Raw genomic sequence first — 26222 nt, forward strand, 5'->3', positions numbered from 1 at the left:
AGGGCCAGGTCAGAACCTGGAAATATGGGGCTCTATAATCCCCTCCCTAAGAGGAAATCTGTCCTTGCCCAAAGAGTCCCAACCCTGGCTGATTCCTTCCCTGACCTGGCCTGGCTGAGGTGTCACAAGCCTGCCCTTTCCTTCTGCTGGTCTTCTGTGCCCTGGCTGCCAGAGGAAGGGCTCTTGAGGATCACTTCCCATGCCCTCTAGCCTCTGAACCTGGGAAGGGAGTGCCGGTCCCCTCTCAGGGTGGCTTAAGGTCAGGGCACTTTCCTGAGGATGAGATTGAAGTTGGGCCAGGTTGTGCAGCCTGGGGTATCCTCCCAGCTCTGCTCTGTGACCTTGGACAACTGTCTTAACTTCCCTGAACCCATGTGGACAAGTGACACTTGTCCCCTAGCCTATGAGACTGCTAAAGGGAAGGCACAGAGCCCTGTAGAGCTCTCAGCATGCTATAGGTCCTGAAAAATGTCACCTCACACAAGAGATTGTGGGGTATGATGGTGTACAGGAAAGTATTGAGTCTCAAGCTAAAAGCCTTTAGAAAGGAGGCTGTTTTCCTGGGAAACGCTGCAGTCAGAGCTCCTGTCTGATTGAGCTGCCCACCTATCCTCGGGACATCTTTCTGTCTCTGAACATTCCTGCCAGGCCAGAGCCTAATGGGTTGTGCAGAGGGGCTGGCCAGGGCTGGGGAGGGGGGGGGGAGACACATGAGGTAGAGGAGGCTTTGTGCAATGGCAACCAGGCAGGTCCAGAGAACGCCTTCTCACAGGGTCATTAAGGAGTCCTGTGGGGGCACAAGTCTGGTCTCCGCACCAGCCAGATGAGGGGATGAGCTAACCGAGAGTGCCTAATGTGGGCAAGCCTCTCTGGACTATTGGCAGGAGCAAGCTAAGCAGATGGAACTCCTTCTTTAATGACAGAGCTCACAGCCAAAGTGGGGTGACAGGGATAGGGGAGTCAGGGAAGGTCTTTGAGAAGGGCACACTCAGCTAAGGAGGAATACAAGAAGTTGGCTATGAGAAGAGCAGGAGGAGGGGCACCTGGATGACTCGGTTGGTTAAACAACCAACTTTGGCTCAGGTCACGATCTCACAGTTTGTGAGTTCAAGCCCTGTGTTGGGCTCTGTGCTGACAGCTGAGAGCCTGGAGCCTGCTTCAGATTCTGTGTCTCCCTCTCTCTCTGCCCCTCCCCCTCTTGTGCTCTGTCTCTCTCAAAAATAAACAAAAAAAATTAAAAAAAAAAGAGCAGGAGGAAAGGCATCCCAAAAAGGGAGACTAGCAAGTGCAAAGGCCCTGGGGCTGAAAAGATCTTCAAGTATCTGAGGAGGAAAAATTAGCATGATGTGCCTGGAGAGTACTATTCTAGGTCAGCTTCCCTTGTACAGAAGTGAGTGTGTGGGCAGCCTTATGGAACACCAGGAAATTGGAATTTTGGAGGTGTCTTTCTCTAGGCTCTGCCCACTGACCATCAAGAATAGGATCTGGCTCAAGACAGCTCAGAAAGATGTGAATCAGCCCTCACCTTGCCTTTGACTCTACAAATAGAATATGAGCTCCTGAGACAGAGTTAATATCTAACTGTTGGCAATCATTTGGATCCACTAAACTGTGGACATAAAGCTTTCTGGTGTTGTTAACATCAGCAAAGTCAGTGCCCGTGTCTGTTTCTTTAAAGATAAGAAGCAGTAAGACAGCACTTAACTCTGGAGGCAGATTCTGTAGAGATAGGGTGCTGCCCTCTGGGCCCAGGAGAGAGGAGCTCGCTTCCAATCAGTGAGCTCCTGTAACCGGGGTTCACTCTTATTAGAGTTATGTGACTGCTCAGGTGTCAGATCCTGGGGTGAGGGGTTTGCAGAGATTCTCAGCAACAGTCACACACCATAATCTCAACCAGGAGAAGAGAAGGCCCTCCTCTCTCCAGCTCCTGAGTCAATGCAGGCCTCCAGCCTGGGCTGGGAACACTGCCAAGGGATGAGGGGACCCCAAGGTATTCTTCTCAGGACAGGTACCCCATCTCCTATGCCTAACCCTGGAAGATTTTCTTCTTTCTGTGGCTCTTGAAGTCAGGTGGGTTTTCTCAGCTAATTCTGTGGAATAAATCCTGCCCAAATGAAGCGGGGAGGGCTGCCTGGAGCAGGCAAAGATGCAGTGGGTGGGAGGAGGTTTAGGAGAAAGACAGGAGGCCAGGTTCTGTCCTCTGGGAGGAAGGAGGTCAGAGGTCAGCTGACTCATGCAATGCCACACAGAAGGTTAGTAGTAGAGCTGTGGACAAAGGAAGGCTCCCTGGAGATGGCCATAAAGTTGGGAGTGGGGAGGAGGGCATCAGGATGGGGGGGACCTAGAAGAGCTTGTGGGTTCAGGGCTTCTGATGTTTTCTCCTCAGAGTCCTATTACCTGGAGGGCAAGTGGTGCCTCTTGGGGCCCTGTACTTTCTCATCTCCATGTGTGCCCTCCTGGATTGGCCAAACCTAGCCACCCTCCAAGGATGGGAGTGGATCCAGGAACAGTGAAAGTCCATACACATGTCGTTCAGACACAGCATTGGGAGCAGTTCTAGATAGGATCTGAGAAGGTCAGGGCTGGAAAGTGCCTTATTGTATTTCATTCCCATTTTATAAATGAGAAAGTTGAGGCTCACAAGCCAGCCTCTTAACTTAGACTGCCTGCTCCCACATGTGCAGCCTCCCTGTCCTCTGGTTTGCCAGCTTCCCTTCTCTGGCCTCAGAGTTCTCTCTCAGGTCCTCCTAGTGCCCACCTTCCTCTGCAAAGCTGTTTTCTCTTTTTGCTTGCTCTTAAATGGGACCTTGTCAGCAAGTTGCCATGACTCTCATTTAGTCTTCATTTCCATAGGCCTTCACGTGAGAGGAGTATCAGTGCTCAGCACTGGGAGCAAGAGGTAAGGGGCTCTGCCGGGGGCATGCAGAGAAGGGCAGGTGTGCAGGAAGGCTGGTCCTAGGCACGCTGGGAGGCAGCGGCCTAAGCCTGGAGGCCTGAAGGGTGGGGCTTCCCTATGCAGGGGGCTTCTTTGAGTCTGAGACTTCCAGCTCCTGGGCTGGCTGCTGATGTCCCTCTCTCTGCCACACCCAGGACTAGGACTGCCGGAAGGCTGGACATATAAGGGATTTCCTGGTTGTGCCTTGAGGACAGAGAGGGCTGCAGCTGTGGAAATTTTGGAAGACACGCCTATTTGATCTGGAGTCCTTGCTCTCCAGCTGAAGGCATGACTGCTCCCTGTAGCCTCCTTCAAGGTGGGAGCTCCAGAGAAGAGAAGCTGCCTCAGCCTGGCTGGCACCTACATTTACTACCAGCTCCTTGAGTGATACCACTACTCAGCTTGGTTTGGGGATCTTAGCCTCAGCTGGCCACGCCTAGTGCTCTCTCACTGGCCAATGGTTGCCAATGCCAAGGGCCACTATCATTCTCCCTTCTTGGGGTTCTCTCTGCATCTAGACAAGATGTGGGCCACATCCTTGACCTGGATGGAGGTGGGAGAGGGGAAAGCCCCCCCTCCTGCCCTCTCCACCAGAGTATCTTCCACAGCCTCCAGTCTTCTCCCCATGGATGTCACAGTGCTTGGTCCAGCACTGCCTATTCCAGGTTCTACAGTAGGTTCAAGGCCAGCCCCTGGAAGACTGGTCACTGCTCTTTCCTGGTATAGAGAAGGGGTTTTAGTGTCAGGAAACACCTGGAACTCTGGGGCTGGCTGCTGCCTGTGATCTTGGACAAGGCTCTTCCCTGATTTGGAATCTTAGTTTCCTTGCCCATAAAGCAGCCACAAGGATGCTCACAAGGTTCTTGAGAGGATTCAATGTGAGAACATAAGAGAAAACACCATAACCAGGGAGTCTGCTGCCCCAAGAGTTGAGATAGTCTAGCTCAACTGGAGGGAGTGGGGGGCTCTGGACTATTTCTAGTGTGGGGAGAGGAGAAGGGTCTGGAGGGAAGGTGGCATCTGCTCTGAGAAGAGGACCTGCTCTGAGGCATCTGCTCTGAGAAGGGAAGTTAGGAATCCAGAGGCTCCCATGCTTTGCCAAGGCCTCTGACACTGAGGGTGGTGTGCCATTTACTCCCAAGGATTTCTAAGAGTCAAAGCTTGGGGCTCAGGGAGCCAGGGGAAAATAGTGTTGGGAGCCAGCCTGAAAGAAGGAGAGAGTAGAGGGAGGGAGCAGGAGATGGATTTCTCTTCTCCAAAGGCTACACATGAACTTAAGTCTTCCCTCAGGTGCTGGGTGTTGCATTCTCCCACCTCCTGCCCACAGGACCAGTTGGCAGGGATGAGAGAGCTTCACACTGGTGAGGGCCAAGGACTACCTCCCAAGCACAAGACAAACCCTGAGGTTACCACCTGGTTCTAGGCCCAAGGAGGGAAAGCATTCATCCCCCTGCTCCAGTCCATTCCCTGGCAGTCTTGGTCCAGCTCCCCAAGCATAGATCCATACCCACTCCTGCTCTCTAAGGCCAGATTTCTGAGCCCAGAAGTTAAGGCCTGGCCTTGATCTGATGAATGAAGCAGGTCAAATACATGCTATATGCTCCCAGGCCTGATTTATCTAACCTTTCAGAGCATGTCCGAGATGGAGCTATGGAAACGTCCACACAAGGAGTAGCACTGGGTCTGTGATGGGCTCTAAGAACAGTCTGTAGGTTTGTCATTTGGCCACTGTTCTGGTCAAGCAAGTAGCTTCCAAAGTGTGTTTCTGCATTATAGTTTATATAAAGTGAAATCTTAAGTGTAAATCTAAGTCGTATTTTATTTTTAAAATATTTATTTATTGAAATATTTATTATATTTTAATACTATTTTGAAGACATACACATATTTTTTCTATTTTTTTAAGAGGTTTACTTTTTTAAGTGTTTGTTTATTTTGAGGGGGAGGGGGGCAGGGAGGGGTAGAGAGAGAGGAAGAGAGAATCTCCAGCTGGCTCTTTGCTGTTGGCATGGAGCCTGAAGTGGGGCTCGATCTCACCAACTGTGAGATCATGACCTGAGCTGAAATCAAGAGTTGGATGCTTAACCTGATGAGCCACCCACACACCCCCAAGAGGTTTAACTTTTTAAAAATAATTTTTAAACATTTGAATATAGTTTTGTGACGTACAATGTCACATTAGTTTCAGATGTACAACATAGTTATTCAACTTCGGTATACATTATGCTATGCTCACCACTAGCATAGTTACACTATGTCACCAGACATGCTAGTATGGTACCATCGACTATATTCTCTATGATGTGACTTTTATTCTCGTGACTTACTCATTCCATAACTGGAAGCCTGTATCTCCCACTCCCCTTCACCCATTTTGCCTGCCCCGTATCCTCTTCCTTCTGGCAACCATCAGTTTGTTTTCTGTATTTGTGGGTCTGAGCCTGCTAACTTAGATTATTTTAAACTAATGCATATACTCATGTAACCAGGGTTCTAGTCAGAATATAGAACATTTCCATCACTTCAGAAAGTGCCTAACAGTCCCCCATCACAGATGCTGATCTGATTTCTATCACCATAGGTAAGTTTTGCCTATTCTAGAAGTTCATTTAAGTGGGATTACACAAGTATGTGAGTATGTAGTTTTTCGTGTCTGGCATCTTCTGCTTCTTTTCAAGATTTATCTGTGTTGTTGCATTAGTAGTTCTTTGCTTTTTATTGTTGAGTAATATCACTTTTATGAATATACCACAATTTGATGGTTATTGGGCTGTTCCAGTTTTTGGTTATTATGAAAAAAAGCTGCTATGAACATTCACATATACATCTTTATATGGACATCTGCTTTCATTTCTTTTGGGTAGATATTTATTTATTTATTTAAATGTTTATTTATTTATGAGAGAGAGACAGAGAGCGAGCAGGGGAGGGGCAGAGAGAGAGGGAGACACAAAATCTGAAGCAGGCTCCAGGCTCTGAGCTGTCAGCACAGAGCCGTACACGGGGCTCAAACACCATGAACCGTGAGATCATAACCTGAGTCGAAGTCAGGCACTTAACCAACTGAGCCACCCAGGCACTTCAGTTTTGGGTAAATATTTAGGACTGAAATGGCTAGTAAATAACTAGAAGTGAAATTTCTCGACATACATTAAGTATATATTTAACTTTTTAAGAAATGCCAGATTTCAAAAGTGGTTGTATCCTTTTATGTTCCCCCAGCAATTTATGAGACTTCTGATGGCTCCACAACCTCGTCAACATTTGGTGGTATCAGTCCTTTTTATTGTAGCTATTCTGATGGATGCATAGTATTTCATTGTGGTTTTTCGTTGTTTGCATTTCTCTAATGATTAATGATGTTTTCATGTGATTATTGGCCAGTTGTAAATCTGTTCAAGTATTTACCCTATTCTCAAACACTGGGTTGTTTGCTTTTTTATTATTGAGTTACAGTAGTTCTTTATATATTCTGGATACACATCCATTGTCATATATAGATGTTGGAAGTGTTTTGGCTTATCTAATCCTGGCTTAGCTACTCATTTTCCTTTTTTAAAAAAATGTTTATTTATTTTTGAGGGGGGTGCAGAGAGTGAGGGAGGCACAGAATTGGGAGCAGGCTCCAGTCTCTGAGCTGCCAGCACAGAGCCCAACGCAGGGCTCGAACACATGTACCATGAGATCATGAACTGAGTCAAAGTTGGATGCTTAACTGACCGAGCCACCCAGGCACCCCTATCTACTCATTTTCTTAATGGGTGCTTAAAATTTTTTTTAAAAAAATATTTATATATTTTTTCAGATATAGAGAGACAGAGTGCGAGAGGGGGAGGGGCAGAGAGAAAGGGAGACACAGAATCCGAAGTAGGCTCCAGACTCTGAGCTGTCAGCACAGAGCCAGATGTGAGGCTCGAACTTGCAGACCATGGGATCATGACCTGAGCTGAAGTTGGTTACTTAACCGACTGAGCCACCCAGGCACCCCAATGGGTGCTTTTGATGAGTGGGAACTTTTAGTTCTTTTGAAGTTCAAGATACCATTTTTTTCTTTTATGATTAGTGCTTTTTATGTCCTCTCTAAGAAATCTTCACTTACTCCAAGGTCATGAACATCCTTTTATGTTTTTCTCCCCTCCTTAATCTGTATAATTTTAGCTTTTACATTTGGGGCCATGATCCACCTGTTATTGATTTTTGAATGTGGTAGGAGCTTAGAATTGAGGTTTATATTTTTCTTGAAGAAAAATAAGCATTTCTTTCCCTGTCAAATTGCTATGGCACTCATCAAAAGCCACTTGACTATATATGTGTGGGTGTAGTTCTGGACTCAAATATCTTCTGTCGATCACCTGATTGTCTACATATCTGCCAATACCATATTGTCTTGATTACATTCAATCCATGAACATGGCGTATCTTTCTATTTAGGTATTTTACACTTTTTTTCTCAGCAATATTTTATAGTCTTGCACATCTTGCATTACATTAACTGCTAGTATTTTCAGTTTTTGGATGTTATTATAAGTAGAATTAAAGAAATTTTTAAATTTCCCAATAGTTAGTTACTAGTTTATGAAAACACAATTGATTTTTTATGTATTAATGTTATATTCTGTGGCATTGCTAAATTTACATATTAGCTCTAGTAGGTTTCTACATTTACAATAATGTTATCTGTGAATAAAGACAGCTTTACTTATTCCTTTCCAATCTTTATGCCTTTATATTTCTTGCCTGTACACTGTCTGGGACTTCTAATACAATGTAGAATAGCAGTAGCGAGAACAGAGTAGAGGCTTTGTTTCTCTGGAGGCCATTCTTTAGACTGGAGGAATGACATGCTGTGATTTACACTTAAAAAAAAAATCCTCTGGCTGCCTGGGAAGAATTGTAGGAGCAAAGTGAAAGCAGGGAGACCAACAAAAGGCTGTAGAATTCTGAGTGAGAAAGGGTGTGGTTTGGTCTGCGATGGGAGATCTGAGATATATTTGGAGTTAGAGTCATTGGACGTGAGACCACTCGATGGACGTGGGGGAAGGAAAGGGGCACCAAGGATGACAGCTAGCATTATTGTGAGCTGTTGGGGTGATGGATCTGCTGCCTCTTGAGAGGAGGAGACATTGGGTGTGCAGCTTTGGCCACTGTCATTTCAAGGTACTATTAAGACATCCAAGGTGTCAGGAGGTCTGCCCAAGTGATGGAGCTAGGGGGCACAGATTTTGGGAGACATTAGACTTAGATTGGATCCAAAGCCACAAGACCAGACAAGAAAGGGGAGATTGTGGAGGAGGATGAAAAGGAGACTTAATCCTGGGGCAGAGGCCCAGGAAACTTGAAAGAGCTGGGAAAGCAGTAAGGTAGGAGGAAAACCAAGAGTAAGGTTTTTGGAATTCTCTTGAAGCAAGTGTTCCAAGAAAGGAATGGTTACTGTGTTGAATGCTCCTAAGCAGGAAAAGTGGGACAAGGACAGAGAGAGAACATCACAGTTTCCACCACGGACATCTTTGGTGGCCTTCACATGGGCACCTCAGTGGGGTGATATAGCTTGAAGCCCAGCTGGAGAGGTGGGGGCTGTAGATAGGGGAAAAGGAGGCAGTGAGTGCAGTGAAGGGGGGTGGCAGCCTTGTCCAAGCAGTCAGTAAGGAGGATTGCAGGGCTCTAGGTGTCTGCTAAGAGACCAAAGCCTCACTGGCCAGGGGGAAAAAGAAAAATGGGCTCTGTGCTCTGGAAGTCAGGGGCCGGGCCAGCCAGTGTAGATGAGTAGACAAGACACCCTGGGGAGGGAAGAGAGGATGAAGCATAGGAATCTATGCTCAGTGCTGTCCCTGGCTCTCTGTCTTGAAAGCCCAGCTTCAAGAACTCCTCCATGCTCATCACCAGGAGGGATGAGCTCTAAGGAGGGTGGAAAGTGGACCCTGGGGTGCAGGGCAGCAGTGTGGCCCAGTTCCATGTGCCGCATCTGTGTTTTGTTTTCTGAGAAAGCTGCACTGCTTTGTACAGGTAAGTTTGTCCTGAGAGCAACATATACTCTTTGGGAAATTGCAGAAAAGAGGGAAAGGTTTACTCCTGGGTATATTTTACTCTGGTTTGTTTCTACATGCACTTGTTCTTGCATAATTATAACTATGCTATGAACAGAATTTGGGGCCTGATTATTTTTCACTGAATGTTACGTAATAGATATTCTCCACGTGGATATATGGCTTTCATTGTTGTTAATGGTTGCATAAAACTGCAAGGGGGTAATGCCCCATGCTCAGTAAATTCATGCCCTACTTGTGGTCATTTGGGTTGCTTCCAATATACAGACAGTATTGCAGTGAATATCTATGTGGATGAAGCTTTTCCTTGATCCATTTTCACAGAATTAATATTTGTGGGTTTGTGATACTCACTTGCCTTATTGGGGGGTCAACTAGAGCCACCTGAGTGAGAAATACTACATGAGGCAGACTGCTCTCACATATCTGACTGCCTGCACACTGTCATTTAATTTTTTTTCTTGTTATTTGATGGACCAAAGAAGGGGCCTTGTAGCTTCAATCTGTCTTTCTTTGATGGTTAGAGAGGATGCTCATTTTTCCATTTATTCATTTACTCAATTTCCATTTGTTCTATTTTCCCTCATTGGAGAGGAGATCCTATCAAAGTGACCCAGTGTGGCTTTCCCAGTGGCTCAACAGGCCCTGCCAGGGCTTTCCTCACCCACTGTAGTGATCTAAGGTCAAAATTTTGTAGACACAAAGTTTTGTGTCTGTCTGTTCAGACTGTCTCCCCCTCACTCACCAGCCAGTTTTTGTGGTCACATTCTTTCTCCTGAAGTCCTCATGAGGCCCTGGCTGCCCAGTTTTCAGTGCCAATTCTCCAGGTTAGACCCACATCCTAATATCAGGGAACCGTGGAATAGTCACTGCAGCCTTTCAGTCTGCCCTGTACTTTCTCCTCTAAGCCATCCTCAACTCTGCCCCCAGCCACTTCCCCTGGATCTGGCAGAGCCTTTGGGCAACATGCCTTGACCGACTGACCAATCTAGTCTCTACTGACTGCTAGGAATTCTCTGTCATCTGCCTCCATCCACCTGCCACCTCTCCCAACGAAATCTCAGACTCTGGTCACACTGGCTTCGTTGCTGCTTCCCCCACATCTTTACTACTGCTTCTCTCTCTGCCTTAGTTCATAAGACCTCCAGCAAGAGTGCCTCTTTACTCCTGAGCCATGTTCAACTAGACTCATCCTTGAAGACCTTGCCTCCTCAGCCAAGTCTTCCTGGATTTTTCCAGTCTACTTGGCCTCCCTGCCTTTGAACATCTGTAGCACTTGTAATCTACATGGGCTCTCTGTAGATTACAATAAGTAGTCCCCTTTCCCCCATCCCACTTCTGAAGGAGTTGAGAAATAAAACCAAGATGGAGGGTAAAGCATCACCTTCTTCATTGATGAAAGCTTGTGGAAGGGGGCAGGAAGCAGCTTACTGTGAGACCAGTTGGACCTGTGAACTGAGCCCAAGATTCAGCCAACCTCCTCCCTCCTCCCATCCCTCTAGCATCACTGCTCTGGCGAGTGAGGCCCAGGGGTCACAGCCAGTGGAGACCAGCATCAGGAAAGGAGCATCAGGAACGAGAAATCTACCCCTTTCCCCACAGTCCATACCTCAGGGAGAAGTACTAAATTCTGTCTTGAATTATTATTTAGTCACTTTCTGTGGGTCTGGTTGCTTCTACTCCACTGTGAGCTCCTTAAGGCGAAGTGTGCACAGCTTCTGATCCTCACAGTGCCTTCAAGTGGGGAAAGAGAACTGGCTCTCAGAAAGCCCCTCCTTCTTCATGCACACCCACCCCTATGAGGTCTGCAGTTCTGTTCTGAGGGCTTCATTTCTCCATTGATGCTGGCATGAGTAGATGGAAGTCCTATACGTGTAGGCAGGGATGTAACCACTGCCATTCACTCAGGCTGCCTTTCCTCAGAGCAGGCTTCCATGAGGGTGCAGGGTATGGGGACACAATTACTCCCGGTGCCCTTGTACTAGGAGTGAGAAGAGAAATAAATAAGCATTTGGGGTGCTACATACATGCTTTGCTCAACCCACAATTGTGCTAAGAGCCTACTTTGGGCCTTTACCAGACTGATGAATGATTGGATCATCCAAGGCCTAGGGGATTAATTATTTTCGGCTGGGCAGGGGATCCATGGACAGAGCCAGGTCACAAACTCCACTGCTCTGCTGGCTGCTGCTTTCTAGAGGAATCTGAGCCCTCACACAATTTGGAGCCCACCTGGTAATGCCTGGATCCCAGAGCTGTGGGTGCACACACATCATTGCACCACGTAGAGTTAGAAAAAGATTTCTCTAAAAATAACCACCGAGGAATATTTAATTTGATAGAAAGACTGTGACTAATGCATGAAACAGAGAGAGTCTGTGTGACAAGACACAGTACAATAATGGGGAAAAATTCATGTTTGACCTTTAAACCAGTGCAAAATGAAATCGATCTAAGCCTTGGCAGCTGAAGACCCTGTGGCTCTAGGGAAACTGGCTATGAGCAGGGGATGGGATGATCATGGAGGAAAAGTGAGGGGAATATGTGGCTTTTAAAGGTGTTGTTGCATCATGGAAATAGATCAGGGAAATCAATACCTTTTGGTGTTAGATAGAGAGAAGGTGGTGCTGAGCTAAGTGCTGGCTGGTGAGAGGCGGACGCGGGAGGCCAGCCCAGCTGGATGGGGGTGACTGAATCACAGGCTGGCTCTAAGGAGAAGCAGATTCCACAAAGGCAAGGAGACCCAGTGTTTCTGGGCAGCAATTGGAGCTGATGGGGCGGGGAGTGAGGTTCCAATGTTGAGCAAACACTTGCCCTGTGCTAGACTCTGTATTGAGAGCTTCATAGGCATTATCCTCCTAATCATCCTGACACATAAGCTGTTATTATTCCCATTTGACAGAGGAAGAAACTGGGGTCAGAGAGATGAAGCTACTTGCCTGGGATCACCCAGTTGGGAAATGTCTGGAGCTGGATGTGAACGCAGAGACTTCAAGTTCTATTTGCTGTTACTAGGTCATTTAAACTTGAAAAAGCCCAAGAATGACAGGTTGGGGTTGGGGCAGGCTGAGTGTGTTGTGGTTTCAGTAGGGCCACATGGTGACGAGTTCTCATGGAACATTGCCATGGATCCTGGCATGGCAGGTTTCTGGGTTGTGATCATTATCCTTATCTTTCCATAATTCATGACTGCATTTTATAAACTCTGATCCATCAACCTCATTGCTAACTGGAGAAGAAAATAGTCTCCATTTCTTAGAGTTGCTCTTCCTCAGTGGCAACAGAGAGAGTGCTGGTCCTACAGGTCAGGGTCCTGCACGTTCCAAGTACACATCCAAGGTGTATTCTCTGGAGACAGTTCCTCAAGCATTTTTTTTTTTTCATCCTCTACTATATACATGTTCCTGGAGGAAGAGATTAGCAATGGCCCCTGATTAGATTTAGGGCCAGTTGTTTCTTGGGATGCTTGGTGATATTCTTTCTCTAAAAAACTTTAGCATGGGCAGGGCTGGGGGTGACGAGCAAGGTGTTGAGATCAAAATTGAAGAAGGGGGGCAGAGACCCTCCTGGACTTTGGAGGGTTGGCTCTGACAGGAGGCAAGTTGCTTTTCCTCTCTGAGCCTAGAAATGAGGGCTGAAGCTAGGTTTGGTTGTGCCATCATGAGAATCAAGGAAGGATTGGCTTGACCAGGAGAGAAGGAAGCCCAGCGTGGTCCTGGGTGAAGAGTAGTTCTCCATAGCCTCTGTTGGGTGATCCAAGAATTGGGGAGTGTGCCTTTGAGCCCAGCACTTAAGGGGATGGGCCTTTGCCTTGGTTGTTCTCCCAATAAGACCAGGATCTCCTTGAGGAGCCTGATCTTAGGGCTTGGTCTTACTCATGTCTCTCATCTCTGCTTCTGATCCAAGGCCTGGTAATTGTTGGTACTCCCAATATCATGGGACCCAGCAAGGCCCCAGAATCTGGCCTGCTTCCCACACCAGCCACATCTCTCCCCATTCTCCTCTTGCTTGCACTTATCACATCCTGGTCACATTTGCCTTTCCATTCCTCAGATAAATCAAGCTCCTTCTTCACCAGACCTCCCTCCCTAAATGCTGCTCTCTCTGCCTAGAACACTTTCCTTCTTTACTTGGCTGATTTGTCTGCATTGTCAGTTTCCAGTTTAAACACCACTTCCTCCAGGAAGTCTTCCCTGATTTACCAAACTAGGTTAGGCCCCTTGGCGGATGCTCCCTTTGTACACTGTACTCTTCTGTCCTAGTACTTATGTCTCTAATTAGAGATTCACTTGTGTGAATAATTGATTCACTTCTTCTACTCCCCAACAAGATGGCAAACTCTGTAATGGAAAAACTATCAACAACTTCTGTTCTGGACCTGGTCCATAACAGGTATTCAATAAATATTTGGTGAGTGATTAAGATTTTCCACACCTCAAGGTGAAAAGTATAAGGAACTGGTGGGAATGAAGGTTCCCTTTCTAGCTCTGGCCACATAGCAATTCAGAGATAAAGTAGGTGGTGCTACACCAAACAAACAGGCTTCGTTTTGCACTTAACTCAAGTGAATTAATGAAGACATTGCAATTGGTTGCTTTTTATGTGTAGAGAAATTACCTCTGTCCTGATTTGCAATATCTATGCTATTTTGGGCTGTTTTTCTCTTTTGGGCCTATTTATATTGGAGCAATAATTTCACCATTTGGCTACGCAGAGGCCCAATTAATATTACAAATATGGTCCCATAAAATTCACTTCTTGACATTAGAACGTTTTGTTGCTAATTACTCTCCAAGGTTTTTAATTTCAATTCCTCCTTGGTGACTGAGTGTAGAACTTCAAGGGCACAGTTATTTCCCCCGAAGGGAAAGGAGAACTAAGTAATGCCAAGTTTCTATCTACTTGCCCTTCCTTCCTGTGGGGTATTTGTTTTTCATGCCTTCTCCTCCCCTTTTCCTGGCCAGAAACAAACAACATACAAACAAAACCCATTTTGGAACAATGATATACATTTCTGGGAAAATAAAAACACTCATTTGCTAATGTATTCATTCAAGCAATATTTACTGAGCACCTACTGTGTGTCAAATCCTGTGTGCTAGGCATTAAGAACACCAAAAATAATATAGCATGGCACTGTCTTGGGGTAGCTCGAAGTCTTGAGTGGGCAGGGAGTCCTGAAGAGCCTGTGACATATCTGGGGGTACTTCTCACGGTAGAGCTTGATAGACACAGCCCATCCACGAGCACCACATCAGTCCCAGTGGTTGAAATCAGGGAGGTTTTGGGCATTTTTCATTTGAAAATCTTGGTTAATCACAGGGAAACTGCATTTTAATAATATTTTGAATGGGTTGATAAAATAGGAACAGATGGTTAAAGTTTGTCATTTTAGGGAAAATAATGAAATATTGCACTGCTTAATCTGTCTTTTTCACACTCTTCCCTATCCCTTCCCCACCGTGAACATATTCAGATGTAGAAAAATTTAAAGCAAAATACTAATAATATCGTCTTAGTCACTTAGGTCTCTTTCCTGAAAGGACCCCAATTTTGTCAGCCAGTTCTGTGTTAACCTACTCTGTTAGCCCTTTACTCCAATGTTGCCTCCTGAGAGGAGAGTTCCAAAATGGTGTTGCGTTGGGGTGTTGCTTTTGGGGATGCTTGTGCATCTCTCTGCCATGAAGAAAACTAGCTTTGTAGATGCTCTATTAACCAGAGTAGACTCACTCCTAGAGGATCCCAGTGGGGCAGAGATGAGTTGGGAAACAAATGTTTCTGAGCCTCCTATCCACCTGCCCCTGGGCTGTTTATGTGCATAAGTCCTAGTTGCAAGCACTGCCTGATCAAGAGAGGGCAGAGCTAAGTCTACCATCACCTGTACTTTGCTTAGATTTGCCACCATCATCTGTACTCTGCTTAAATTTGCCTCTATTACCACTGCATTTCTCTGAAAATTTCCCACCATTCTGCTTGGACAGAGTATCCGATGAGATCAACCATGAGAGAAGGAAGCGAATGCTGCTCTTGCACCATGGCCAGAAACTCTTGGGAGACTGAGCATCGTGTACCACTTGCCTACTGCTCACCGACTTCAGTAGCAAGAGCCTGCAGGATGCTCCTGGATAAACATCATCTTTGTGGCCACACATTGTTTTATGAGCTGAGTCATCAGACTGGCTGGCTCCTTAAATACTGCTATCTGATTCTCCAGGCAACAGAAAAAAAAGGGGAGAAGATGTGAAGTGTAGCTCATTGAGCTTTGTAGAAGAGTGCCAGTCTTGTTGTCCGAAAGTGATGGGGGGATTTATCATTATGATGTTTGCTTGTGCTAAAAAATTGATTAACTTGGGGCGCCTGGGTGGCTCAGTCGGTTGAGCGGCCGGCTTCGGCTCAGGTCATGATCTCACAGTCCGTGAGTTCGAGCCCCGCGTCGGGCTCTGTGCTGACAGCTTAGAGCCTGGAGCCTGTTTCAGATTCTGTGTCTCCCTCTCTCTGACCCTCTCCCATTCATGCTCTGTCTCTCTCTGTCTCAAAAATAAATAAACGTTAAAAAAAAATTTAAAAAAAAAATTGATTAACTTAAGTTCTATTTAAGTGAAAAAGATGATGCTGTCTGCATTTCTTGTATGTTATATACACAATGTTTGGTTATGGGCTATTTTTAATAGCCACCAATCTTGAACAACTTCCTGTTGAAGACTTGATGCCTTCTTTAGTCAGCAAGTTGCAATTTATCATCTGAGGTAATGAGTTCAATCCAAAAGTAATAGTGACATGTTAAGTCAAACTGTTTGCACACTTGTTTCTTAAATAGCAAACCATGTTTATATTTTACATAGCTACTCAATAAGATGTCTCAATGAATTTTTTAAATTTAATTTTCTTAAATGTTTATTTATTATCGAGAGACAGAGAGACAGAGCATGAGCATGAGCATGGGAGGGGCAGAGAGAAGGGGAGACACAGAATCTGAAGCAGGCTCTAGGCTCTGAGCTGTCAGAACAGCCTGACACGGGGCTCGAATGCACAAATCGCGAGATCATGACTTAAGCCGAAGTCGACGCTCAACTGACCATCCAGGCGCCCTGATTTTGTTTTTAATTTTAGAGATAGCGACAGAGAGAGAGAGAGAGAGAGAGCGCAAGGGAGAGGGACAGAGGGAGAGAGAGAGAGAGAGAGAGAGAGAGAGAGAGAGAGAGAGAGAGAGAGAAAGAGAGAGAGAGAATCTTAAGCAGTCTCCATGTTCAGCCTAGAGCCCAACACAGGGCTTGATCCCATGACCCTGGAATCACGACCTAGGCCGAAATTAAGAGTCAGATGCTCAACCAGCTGAGCCACCCAGGTGTCCCATCAATGAATTTTTAATTAAAGCCTATATCAAGGAAATTTACTCTTTTTAACTCAAGTTTCTCAATTGGGAGATTTGTGACTTGCTGAAATAAATTTCTCAGTTTTCTTTTCCAACCTACTGCATTATGATCTCAGGTAACATACAGGTAGACCACTCACCCAAGAGTATATGTTGAATTCCTGTTTGATGGTAGGCATTATGATAGTCTCTGTGTGGGGTAAAAATAAACAGAGCAATCTTTGCCACTTAAAAAGGAAACAGATGTTTGTCAATGTGCAAGGCAGACCCATCTGATCTCTTGGAGGAAAGTGGGGTGAGTAGGTGCTACAGGAAAGGCCCTCGTGGGAGAGCAAAATCTCCTTTTGCCAAGGGCTGTTGGGAAGTTTAAGGGAAGAACAGCCCTTGGAGGGTGAGGAGGATCCATGAGTTTCAAGAGAGGAGAATACATGGGTTGAGTGATACTGTATGCAAAGGCCCAGCCAGAGCCAGGGAAGAGTAGCTGCTTGTATCTAGAGTTGGGACACCCCTGGGGACTTCTGGGAGAGCAGTTTCTGGAGGTGACAGGGTCAGAAAACAGATCATCTGAGAGTCAAATGAATTGCATTAAAATAAAGGGATTTGGAGTGGTTGATTATTCTTCACAGTCATCTAGAGGAGGAAGAAAGAAGGAATGGAAGCTGAGGGTACCAACAGGGCAGATGTTGTTGGTACCACAGAAGGAGCCTATGGAACAGAACTGGATGAAAATGGAGGGCAGAGAGCAACAATGGGGCGGGGATCCTGAGAAGGAGCAGGCAGTGAAGCTGGGTGGTGGTGAAAACATAAAGAAGTGGATGGAGAAGAGGGGAAGGCAGGGTGCCAAGGGTCCTGATTTTCAGAGGCAAGTTGAAGGTTGGCTCACATGTTGGGAGGGGTGTGTGTGTGTGGGGGGGGTGCAGTGAGAGTGGACTGACAGTATGAAGAAGGGCTCAGAACAGATGCTGTGGGTATATGAGAGCAGGTGTATATCTCTGCTGAAGCCTGATTCTCCATGATGTGCTCTTTTGCTTCAAGAAAACAATCTAAATTTAGTACAAAGAGCAAGACTGTAGGAGTCTGAGATTTATCAGATGCCCCCTTCTCACCTTGGCCCGTTTTCTTTTCCCTTTACCAGTTGGGATTAATGCATTCCCATCCCTGAGCTGAGGTGTGCAGTTGTTGATTGGGAGTATCTTTGTCTGGGGAAGCTGTCATCTAAGATGAATCCAGACTGGGAACAAGAGAGTAAACTTTGGGAAAACCAGTCATTGGGCTCTGAGACTGTGATCATGTACATCAGCCAATGGAGTGGAACTAGGAGATGAAATAAGAGCTTTAAGTTTGTTCGTTCAGAAGGTCTGTATAACTTGGCCCACTTTGTAGATAGCTCCCTTTTTGGGAATGTGGGCTTCATTACATGGTGACATTCCAGGGTGGTCATTGGGCAGGGGTCTTCTGGGAACAGCTACATAAATAAAGATAACTCCTTTATTATGTTCTTGGACTCCCCCAGCCCCTCAGTGTATGTAGCTCTTGAGAAACTCAATCATTTACAGAATATTTTCCTAGTACAGGAGTGTGCAGCCTTCATTGGTGGGAGGAGTGAGTCTATAGGTCAGGATTTGGGGATCTGTGGCAATAATCCAGGTGAGTTTAGTCAGGCCTGGAATGAGTAACTAATCATAAAGGGCATTATGAAGAAAGAACCAATAAGATCTGCTGATTACCAAGATATTGTACTAGTCTTGCTTCCTACTCAACAGGTGCGCATCAGGTGTTAGGTAGGTGCTGAGAGTGACTTTAGCCTGGAGCTTGCCTTTTGGGAGCAGTCTTAATGGGAAAAATAAGGCACAAATGCACACAGCTGGAATCCTAGGCAAAAGAAGGGGAGGATCCAGTCTACTAGCTGCAGGATCTGGGAAGCTTTCCTGGAAGTGATGCACTGATCTGGGCTTGGAAGAGTGTTCAAGGATGTTCAGTCAAGTGAGGAGTGACACCAGGGTTTTGTCTGGTGACAGATGCTGGTGACAGAGATGGATAAATATGCTGGGATTAGGGCTGGGACCACAATGTGATCCAGGTGCAGGTTAAAGAAGTCCTGCAGTTGCCAGGATTATCCTGATCTTTGGAGAATGGTTGACCTAGGGTCACAAGGTGATATTTGCAGAAGTAAGAGGGAACAGATTTTGGGGGGGAGGAAACAAAGGAGGAAAGTTTTGGGACTGAGCCAAAAGTCCGAATAGCCTATAAGGCAGAGACCTAGGAGGAGCAGAGGCGGTGCCCAGCGCAGGATCCCAGATCCTAACAAGGAAGGGTTTCCTTACTAAGAAGGCTACTCTGATTGTTCACACTCCAAGAATTTACCGCATAGGACAACTCAGCGAAACAAGAACCAAGGAGGCGGTAGGGCTTCGGCCTAGAAGGCATCCCAGAGACGAAGAGCGAGGGGCAACAGTGCCCCACCTTGTTCTCCCGCGGCGACCCCACCTTTCGGGTCCGGCGATACGCAGGGTGGCTCCCAGGACCTTTCCGGGATGGGCAGTGTCCACACTGTGGGCGACACTGGGATGGGTCTGAAAACGGTATCCTTCCCTCCTCCCTTCTCGATCCTCCCTCTCGGACAGAGTCCCGCGGCAATCTCGCTGTGCCAGGCAGGAAGCACCGGACGCGCAAGCCTCTAGCGGCCTAGGGCCTCCCACCTGTCCAGCCCGCCTCTACCATCACTTGCTACCGCCGAGGGCGGGGGTCCACGGAGGAGCTAGGTCTGACCCCCGCGGGGCCGTCCAATCGCCTCTCGCGGATTTCCCTCCGCTGGCGCGCGACGGCGGCGCGTGAGCTCGCGCGCGGGCTCGGGGGGCGCGAGCCCGGGCAGCGCGAGCCCCCGCGCGCCGGGAGTGGCGCATGCGCGGCCGTCCTGCGAGCCCGCTGAGGCGAGCCGAACCGCGGCGGCGCCGGGAGCAGAACAGCGGAGCTGTGAGGGACCGAGCGGCGGCGCGGGAGCAGCGGCGACGGACAGGTGGAGAGACCTCGCCCGCGCCTCCCGGGACTGCTGGGCCGCTCGCGGGAGCCTCGCGGTTCGGACGTGGCGGCAGCGGCATCCCGGACGGCCTGTGAGGGATGCGCCGCCCACTACCCCGCGCCGCCTGACCGCCCCCGCTTCGGCTTGCGGTGCGCCACAGCCGGGCCCGCGGCCGTCCCCGCCGCGCTGTCGCCCGGCCGCCGCGCCCGCGGGGCCGCGCCCGGCCCGGCCATGTGGACCCCCACGGAGGAGGAGAAATACGGCGTAGGTAGGTGAGGCTCCGGCCTGGCCACAGCAGGGGTCCCAGGGACGCGCCCTTGCTCTGGGCCCCGTAGCGGCCCCGCCTCGATTCGCGCCCGCGCGCTCCCGCCCCTGCCCGCAGGCTGCGCGGCCTCGGCGCGGGGCGGGCGCGGCGGGGGCGGCGGGGGCGGCGGGGCGTGTGGCGCTGGGGTGGGAGCGGGCCTCCGGCAGTGGGGAGGGCGGCAGGGGGCGCTGGCGGTGCGGCCTCGGCAGGTGCGGCGGGCCGGAGGGGCGGGCACGGTGGGCTGGGCCCCTGTGGCAGTGTGAGGTTTCTGGTGTGGGGTACAGGGCAGTTTTACCCAAGAAGCCAAATCCTGAGAGTCTTGTTTTCTCCGCACCCAATCTCAGTTTTAGCGAGTTTCCGCACCTGAGTTGCTGAGCCCGATGACTGTTTATTTTTTGGACTGGAACCTTTCAAATGGATAAAAAACGTTGACATCATTTTTCCAGCTCAAAATTTTGTAGACATTTGACTGCAAGTGTTTGGTCTGTTTTAATTTGTTCTGCATTCAGTATTAGAAATAATTACTTCACACTGGGAAGTGTTTTTGGACATGTCTCAATGTTACGTTTAGTGTGTGTATATAGTACGGTGTCGTTAAAAACAAAAACACCAACAAACCTGCTTTCAGGTGAGACTGTTATTCATCTTAGAATCCTCTTTTTATCTTACAAGTGTTAAACTCCAGAAGCTAAATGATTCTTGTAACATTAAACTTCTTTAAAAAGAATGAATATTCAGTAATACAAAGGGTTGAATGTTAGTTTTCCTTTTAATAATGCTAGTGTTTTGTGGCAATAACATGATAGAGCTCAGCCACAATGCATTATTGTAAGTCCTGTGCCATCTTATTGGGTTAAAAACAGATTTAAAAGGTTGAGTGTACAGGTTCCCCTACCTCCCAACTTGTAATGGAAAACTATGGATGGGGAAATCTCTCTAAACATAGATTTTTATTTCTCATGTTTTTTTTCACCTCAGCTCAATCAAGATTTAACTCACAGTTCACTACGAAATAACTTAAAAAAAATTTAATAAGAAATTTATTGTCAAATTGGTTTCCATACAACACCCAGTGCTCATCCCAACAGGTGCCCTCCTCAAATGCCTATCACCCACCCTCCCCTCCTTCCCACCCCCCATCAACTCTCAGTTTATTCTCAGTTTTTAAGAGTCTCTTATGGGAGCGAAATAACTTTTTAAACTGGCAGTAGTAACAAACATTTAGGAATACAATCAGGCAAGTTATGTGAAAATTGAATTTATTGAAATTTAAGGACCTGCAGAGAGATCTTCTATGTTGGTATAAAATCCTGTTTTGAAAGGTAACTTTCCAAAGTTTTTAATTAGCTGTGCTACAATGGCATGATAGTATGCTAGCATGGAAGCGATAAAAGAAGCCCTATTGCTTGAGTCTCTGTTGAGAAGGAATTGGGAAATGATGCAAAGAGCCAGGATTTGCCTCTGGGGACATTTTACCTTTTCTCTTAGTTCTCTAAATACTATATATATATATATATATATATATATATATATATATATATATATATATATATATTTTCCATGAAATGAAGAGTTGATGGTTTATCTTCTCCATAACTTGCTTTCAAACTGCTGAACTAGGATAACAAATAATTGATGTGAAAGTGGCACCTAAGTGATAATTCCTTCTGGGAAAGAATCCTTGAGTAGGAGAGTTAGCAGATTTCTGAGTCCTGGCTTCTCTTTACTGGTGTGGTGGGCAAGTTAATATCATTTTCTTAATGTGTAAATTGGGGATAATATTTACCTACAGGGTTGTGAAAATCAAATGAAAGCATACCAGATGCTTCATAAATGTTAATTTCTTCTTTTCCCTGTAGTACTCAGAGTAATAATAATACCAGGTATTTCCTCTGATGTGTTAGTTCTTAGAAAGACACAGTGCAGGGTAATCAAGATAGGCATATGTGAATCTCCAGGCACTAGGATTTGGTGTGTGATTTAATCAGGAAGATGGAATGAAATTCTTGCATTCTTAGGACTGTGGGTTTATCTTTAGAAAAATGGTTATTTCCCGTGGAGAGGACACAGCATTGGGCACAGGAAGGACCTAAATGCTTTGTAAATGAGAGATGTTGTTATTCTGAAGATATTAGCAGTTGTGATTTAGCGTACTTTAGATGCTTTTCCTGCCAAACAAGGCATCTCTTTTCCTACTTTCTCTCACAGCTTTGTTCTACTGTCCCTTCCTCAGTTATGGTCTGAAAGTTCTTGTAGAAATTGTTCAAAACTCAGGGTACATCTCTTTCTGTAAGCACGTTAGGACTCTTAGGCTTTTTATTTAGTAAAATCCGGTTCAGCCTATAAAGTAGCTTAAATGTTATACTTACAATAAGAAAAATAGTCAATCAAAAATAGTGTGTTAGCTGCATTATTTAATTGCTAGTTTGAAAATCTATTATCATTATTCCTAGGAGGTAGTATTTTGAGTTTCAGCTTTGATTTTTATGACCAACTTGGAGCATAGGTTTCTATCTCTGCTTGCTTTGCTAATCCATAATCCTTACAGCAAGGAGGGAAAACTTGTACCTACTCCCTACCAATTTGGAGAAACTGCTTGGATGTTAGTGAGGGAAAAAGTCCCCTGTTGCAGCATTGCAAAGGATTTTTTTTCCATTGCAGCTATTCATCTGTATTTGACATTGGTAAGGTGTTTGAGATTCTGTAGAAACATTTTACTTTAGCTTTTGTTTTTTTTTTTTTTAATACAGGAATTCTATACAGGTTACAACATTTTCAAATTATTTGATTTATTCACCTAGAACTAGGTGATAAATGAGCTTCTATTCATTGTAATATTCTGTGGTTGACTTTAGAGGAAGGGGAGAAAACTGTTCTTTTTTAAGGTTTAGTCTTGGGTCAGTCACCATGTTGCTGGGGATTCTTACTTAATGTTATACCATATAGAGTCCCAGAGCAGTTCTAATGTTATCTTCATCATACAGATGAAGAAACTGGATCTCAGAGGTGGTTAGTCCTTTTTTGTCCTTCAACAATTGAATATTCTCTTTATTTTTCTTCTTGGCAATGGGCAATATTTTGTGATACGTTTGGCTTTTTTGCTATCCTTCTTTAGTATTAAAGTGGCTGTTTTTTACTGAACCCGTTAGCCATGTTTTGACTCTTTATGTCTCTTTCCCTCTGAGATTCTGTTTTCCTTTCTGTTGCCATGAATGCTTAGAAAGCCCTGTATCTTTCTATTCTTTACTTTACATTTCCAAGAAGCTTCCTCTTCTAAAATGCATTAGGTGAGAACAGTCCACCTATTTTTGTGAAATAGTTGTCTTTTCCCATATTGATGGCACCCAAACTACCCAATATAGAAACCAAAGATCAAGAAAATACTTTTCTCATCCTCTGACAGCAGCAGCAGCAAACACTGATAACAAAACAAGAATGTTTATAATTAACTTCTAAAATAGAATAGCAGCAAAAGTTTGAATACATATGTACTAGTTTGTCATCTTAGGGCTGGAAGCTTGCCTCAGGTCATTATCTTGTTTATTCTGCTGTCATAAGGTAATTTTTTTTTAATAACTCAGGGCATTTGTTGTTTATTTCCTAATCCACACTTAGTAAATAAACCATGACAGTTTTTCCTCATCACCAACCAGAATGCCTGATATTTTAGTTTTGTAATGTTATATTTATTTTTATCTTGTATAAAAAGTAATTCATATTTTCTGCCTTACTTTTACCAGATTTCCTTTTGCTTGATTTTTCCCAGATAGAACAAAAAAACACTTTTAAAAAAAAGCCCTGGGTCCTTAAAAGAAATTTACCTTGTAAAGATCCTGTGGTGCAGAGGCATCTGAAGGCGGAGAAGGAATAGGTTGATGAAACCAGATTGGAAAGAACCAGTGATCACAAAATTTCACTAAATCTGTTGGTAAATAGGCTAAAATAGGCTACAGTTCAGCGAAATAGTGCAAAGGCAGTGGGCTTTTTAGTTACTTGTTCCATGAGGGAATCCCAGTGTTTGAAACCTCTGTAAGGGCCCCATACCTCTCAGAGGTAAAGGCATCTACTAGGGATAGAGAATATATCATATACCCAGGACTTTATTTTGTTTTAAAAAATGAGGATGTGCTTGATGTTTTATGATTGGGGTTTAGTTTTTACAGGGAGCTTCCACATTATGATTCTACTTGAGCCTTACACCATAATATGTCCTCTTCCCTCTTTTTGAAACAGGTGGGAAAGAAACTTTAGCTGAGAGGAGTTAGGGACTGATCTAGGGAATTTAAGTCAGTTAGTGCTGAGTTGAGATTTGAACGTAGAACTTTGGGAGTCTAAGCCACAGCTTCTTTTATTACATCATGTTGCTTCTGAAAGGACTTTGTCAGTAGTGTATATCTGTGGCTCAAAAGATAAGGCATTCTTGTGGTGCCTGAGTGGCTCAGTCAGTTAAGTGTCTGACTTTGGCTCAGGTCATGATCTCACAGTTCGTGGGTTGGAGCCCATGTCGGGCTCTGTGCTGACAGCTCAGAGCCTGGAGCCTGCTTCAGATTCTGTGTCTCCCTCTCTCTGCCTCTCCCCTGCTTGCGTGCGCGCGCTCTCTCTCTCTCTCTCTCTCTCTCAAAAATAAATAAACATTAAAAAAAAAGACTACATAGTATTTATTGTTCTTCTAATTGTAAAGATTTGCATTGGTAATGAATACACATTTAGGACATGACAAGTCAGAAGCACGTTTTTAAAGAGCTCTGAAGGATATGTTCGCTTTTTTAAAGACACTATTAGCTGAGAGGAAAGAAGTTGAGTTTGGCAAATATTTATTGAGTGCCTTTTCAAACCAAGAGGTCTTTTTTTTTTTTTTTAATTTTTTTAACGTTTATTTAAAAAACATTTTTTTTAATGTTTATTTTTGAGACAGAGAGAGACACAGCATGAGCAGGGAAGGGGCAGAGAGAGAGGGAGACACGGAATGTGAAGCAGGCTCCAGGCTCTGAGCTGTCAGCACAGAGCCCGACGCGGGGCTCAAACTCACGAACTGTGAGATTGTGACCTGAGCCGAAGTTGGACGCTTAACCGACTGAGCCACCCAGGTGCCCCTAACGTTTATTTATTTTTTAGAGAAAGACAGAGTATGAATAGGGGAGGGTCAGAAAGAGAGGGAGACACAGAATCTGAAACAGGCTCCAGGCTCTGAGCTGTCAGCACAGAGCCCGATGTGGGCCTCGAACTCACAGACCGCGAGATCATGACCTGAGCTGAAGTCGGACACTTAACCGACTGAGCCACGCAGTGCCCCAACATTTAAAAAATACATTTTTTTAAATGTTTTATTTATTTTTGAGAGAGACAGAGTGCAAGCAGGGGAGGGGCAGAGAGAGAGGGAGACACAGAATTGGAAGTAGGCTCCAGGCTCCGAGCTGTCAGCATAGAGCCTGATGTGGGGCTTGAACTCACAGACCATGAGATCATGACATGAGCTGAAGTTGGATGCTTAACCGACTGAGCCACCCAGGTGCCCTACCACTTAATAGAAAAGTCACTATGCAACAATATTCTGTAGTCTATTCAAATATTACAGTTCATTTTATCATGCAGTGTTAAGGGGCGCCTGTGTGGCTCAGTCTGTTGAGTGTCTGACTTCGGCTCAGGTCATGATCTTGCGGTTGATGAGTTCGAGCCCTGCCTCGGGCTCTGTGCTGACAGCTCAGAGCATGGAGCCTACTTCAGATTCTGTGTCTCCTCTTTCTCAGCCGCTCCCCTGCTCATGCTCTGTCTCTCTCTGTCGCAAAAATAAGTAAACATTAAACAAAAATTATCATGCAGTGTTAAAAGAGAATGTGCTTTAGAAACATTAAACTAAATTGTAAACATGACACCTTTTTCTGTTTAGCAATTTTAGACATATTTGGAAACGTAACAGTCTCAAGATAATGGTCATTGAAGTTAGAGGTTGAAAGTACTTTATATATATTCATATCATATTTTTACATTGGTGCTAATTTTTATTTTTAATAGTTTGTATTTTGAATCTTTCTTTTGAAATCTGTGTCTTTATTCTTGATGATAAGAATGATCTGAAATTATTCCCAGTGTGTAAGCATTATTGGATATGCTATATTAGGGTTTTAATTCTAACATTATGCTTTTACTCTAATGAACAAACCTGTTTATGATTTTGCTCTCGACTCTTGCATAACCCCTTTTGACACATTTTGTATGGAAAAGCAAGATTTTTTTTTCACATAAAGCCTCAAGGAACTTAAAAAAGTCTTCAAAAATACATTGCCATATTATTTTAGCTGTGGTCCAGGTACTTGCAGTTGATTTGCTATATCACACAGTAGGATACTCTAGTAGAAATAATTACTATGTTGGGAAATGTCATTCAGAAGCTTCCTGTTTTCCTACTTTTCTGCAGTGGAATAAAATCTCAGCCTCCTGCTTCCATCTGTTTCTCCTTCTCTCTTCGAAACTCATTCATGAGCTCTTACTCACTGGTGAGTGAGAACCAAAACTGATGGAAGAATTAGTGTATGATGAATGCAGAACTT

General features: G+C 45.3%; 1 protein-coding gene across 13 annotated transcripts in view; it reads left to right on the forward strand.

Moving 5' to 3' along the window:
* Positions 1–19237: 19237 nt before the first annotated feature.
* The window catches only part of DOCK3 (dedicator of cytokinesis 3), a 600629-nt gene continuing 593644 nt past the window's right edge, over positions 19238–26222 (forward strand). For 7 of the 13 annotated variants that reach the window (XM_019416976.2, XM_019416978.2, XM_019416980.2 and 4 more), the window contains exon 1: positions 19240–19638. In XM_019416976.2, the coding sequence (XP_019272521.1) occupies positions 19602–19638 (37 nt within the window). In that variant the 5' untranslated portion in view covers positions 19240–19601. Of the gene's footprint in view, positions 19639–26222 lie in introns of all 13 variants that reach the window. The other 6 variants (XM_019416982.2, XM_019416983.2, XM_019416979.2 and 3 more) reach the window with 4 other exon arrangements.

The sequence above is a fragment of the Panthera pardus genome, unplaced genomic scaffold (assembly GCF_024362965.1).
Source record: "Panthera pardus isolate Hobbes unplaced genomic scaffold, ASM2436296v1 HiC_scaffold_8, whole genome shotgun sequence".
NCBI classification, from domain to species: Eukaryota; Metazoa; Chordata; class Mammalia; order Carnivora; family Felidae; genus Panthera; species Panthera pardus.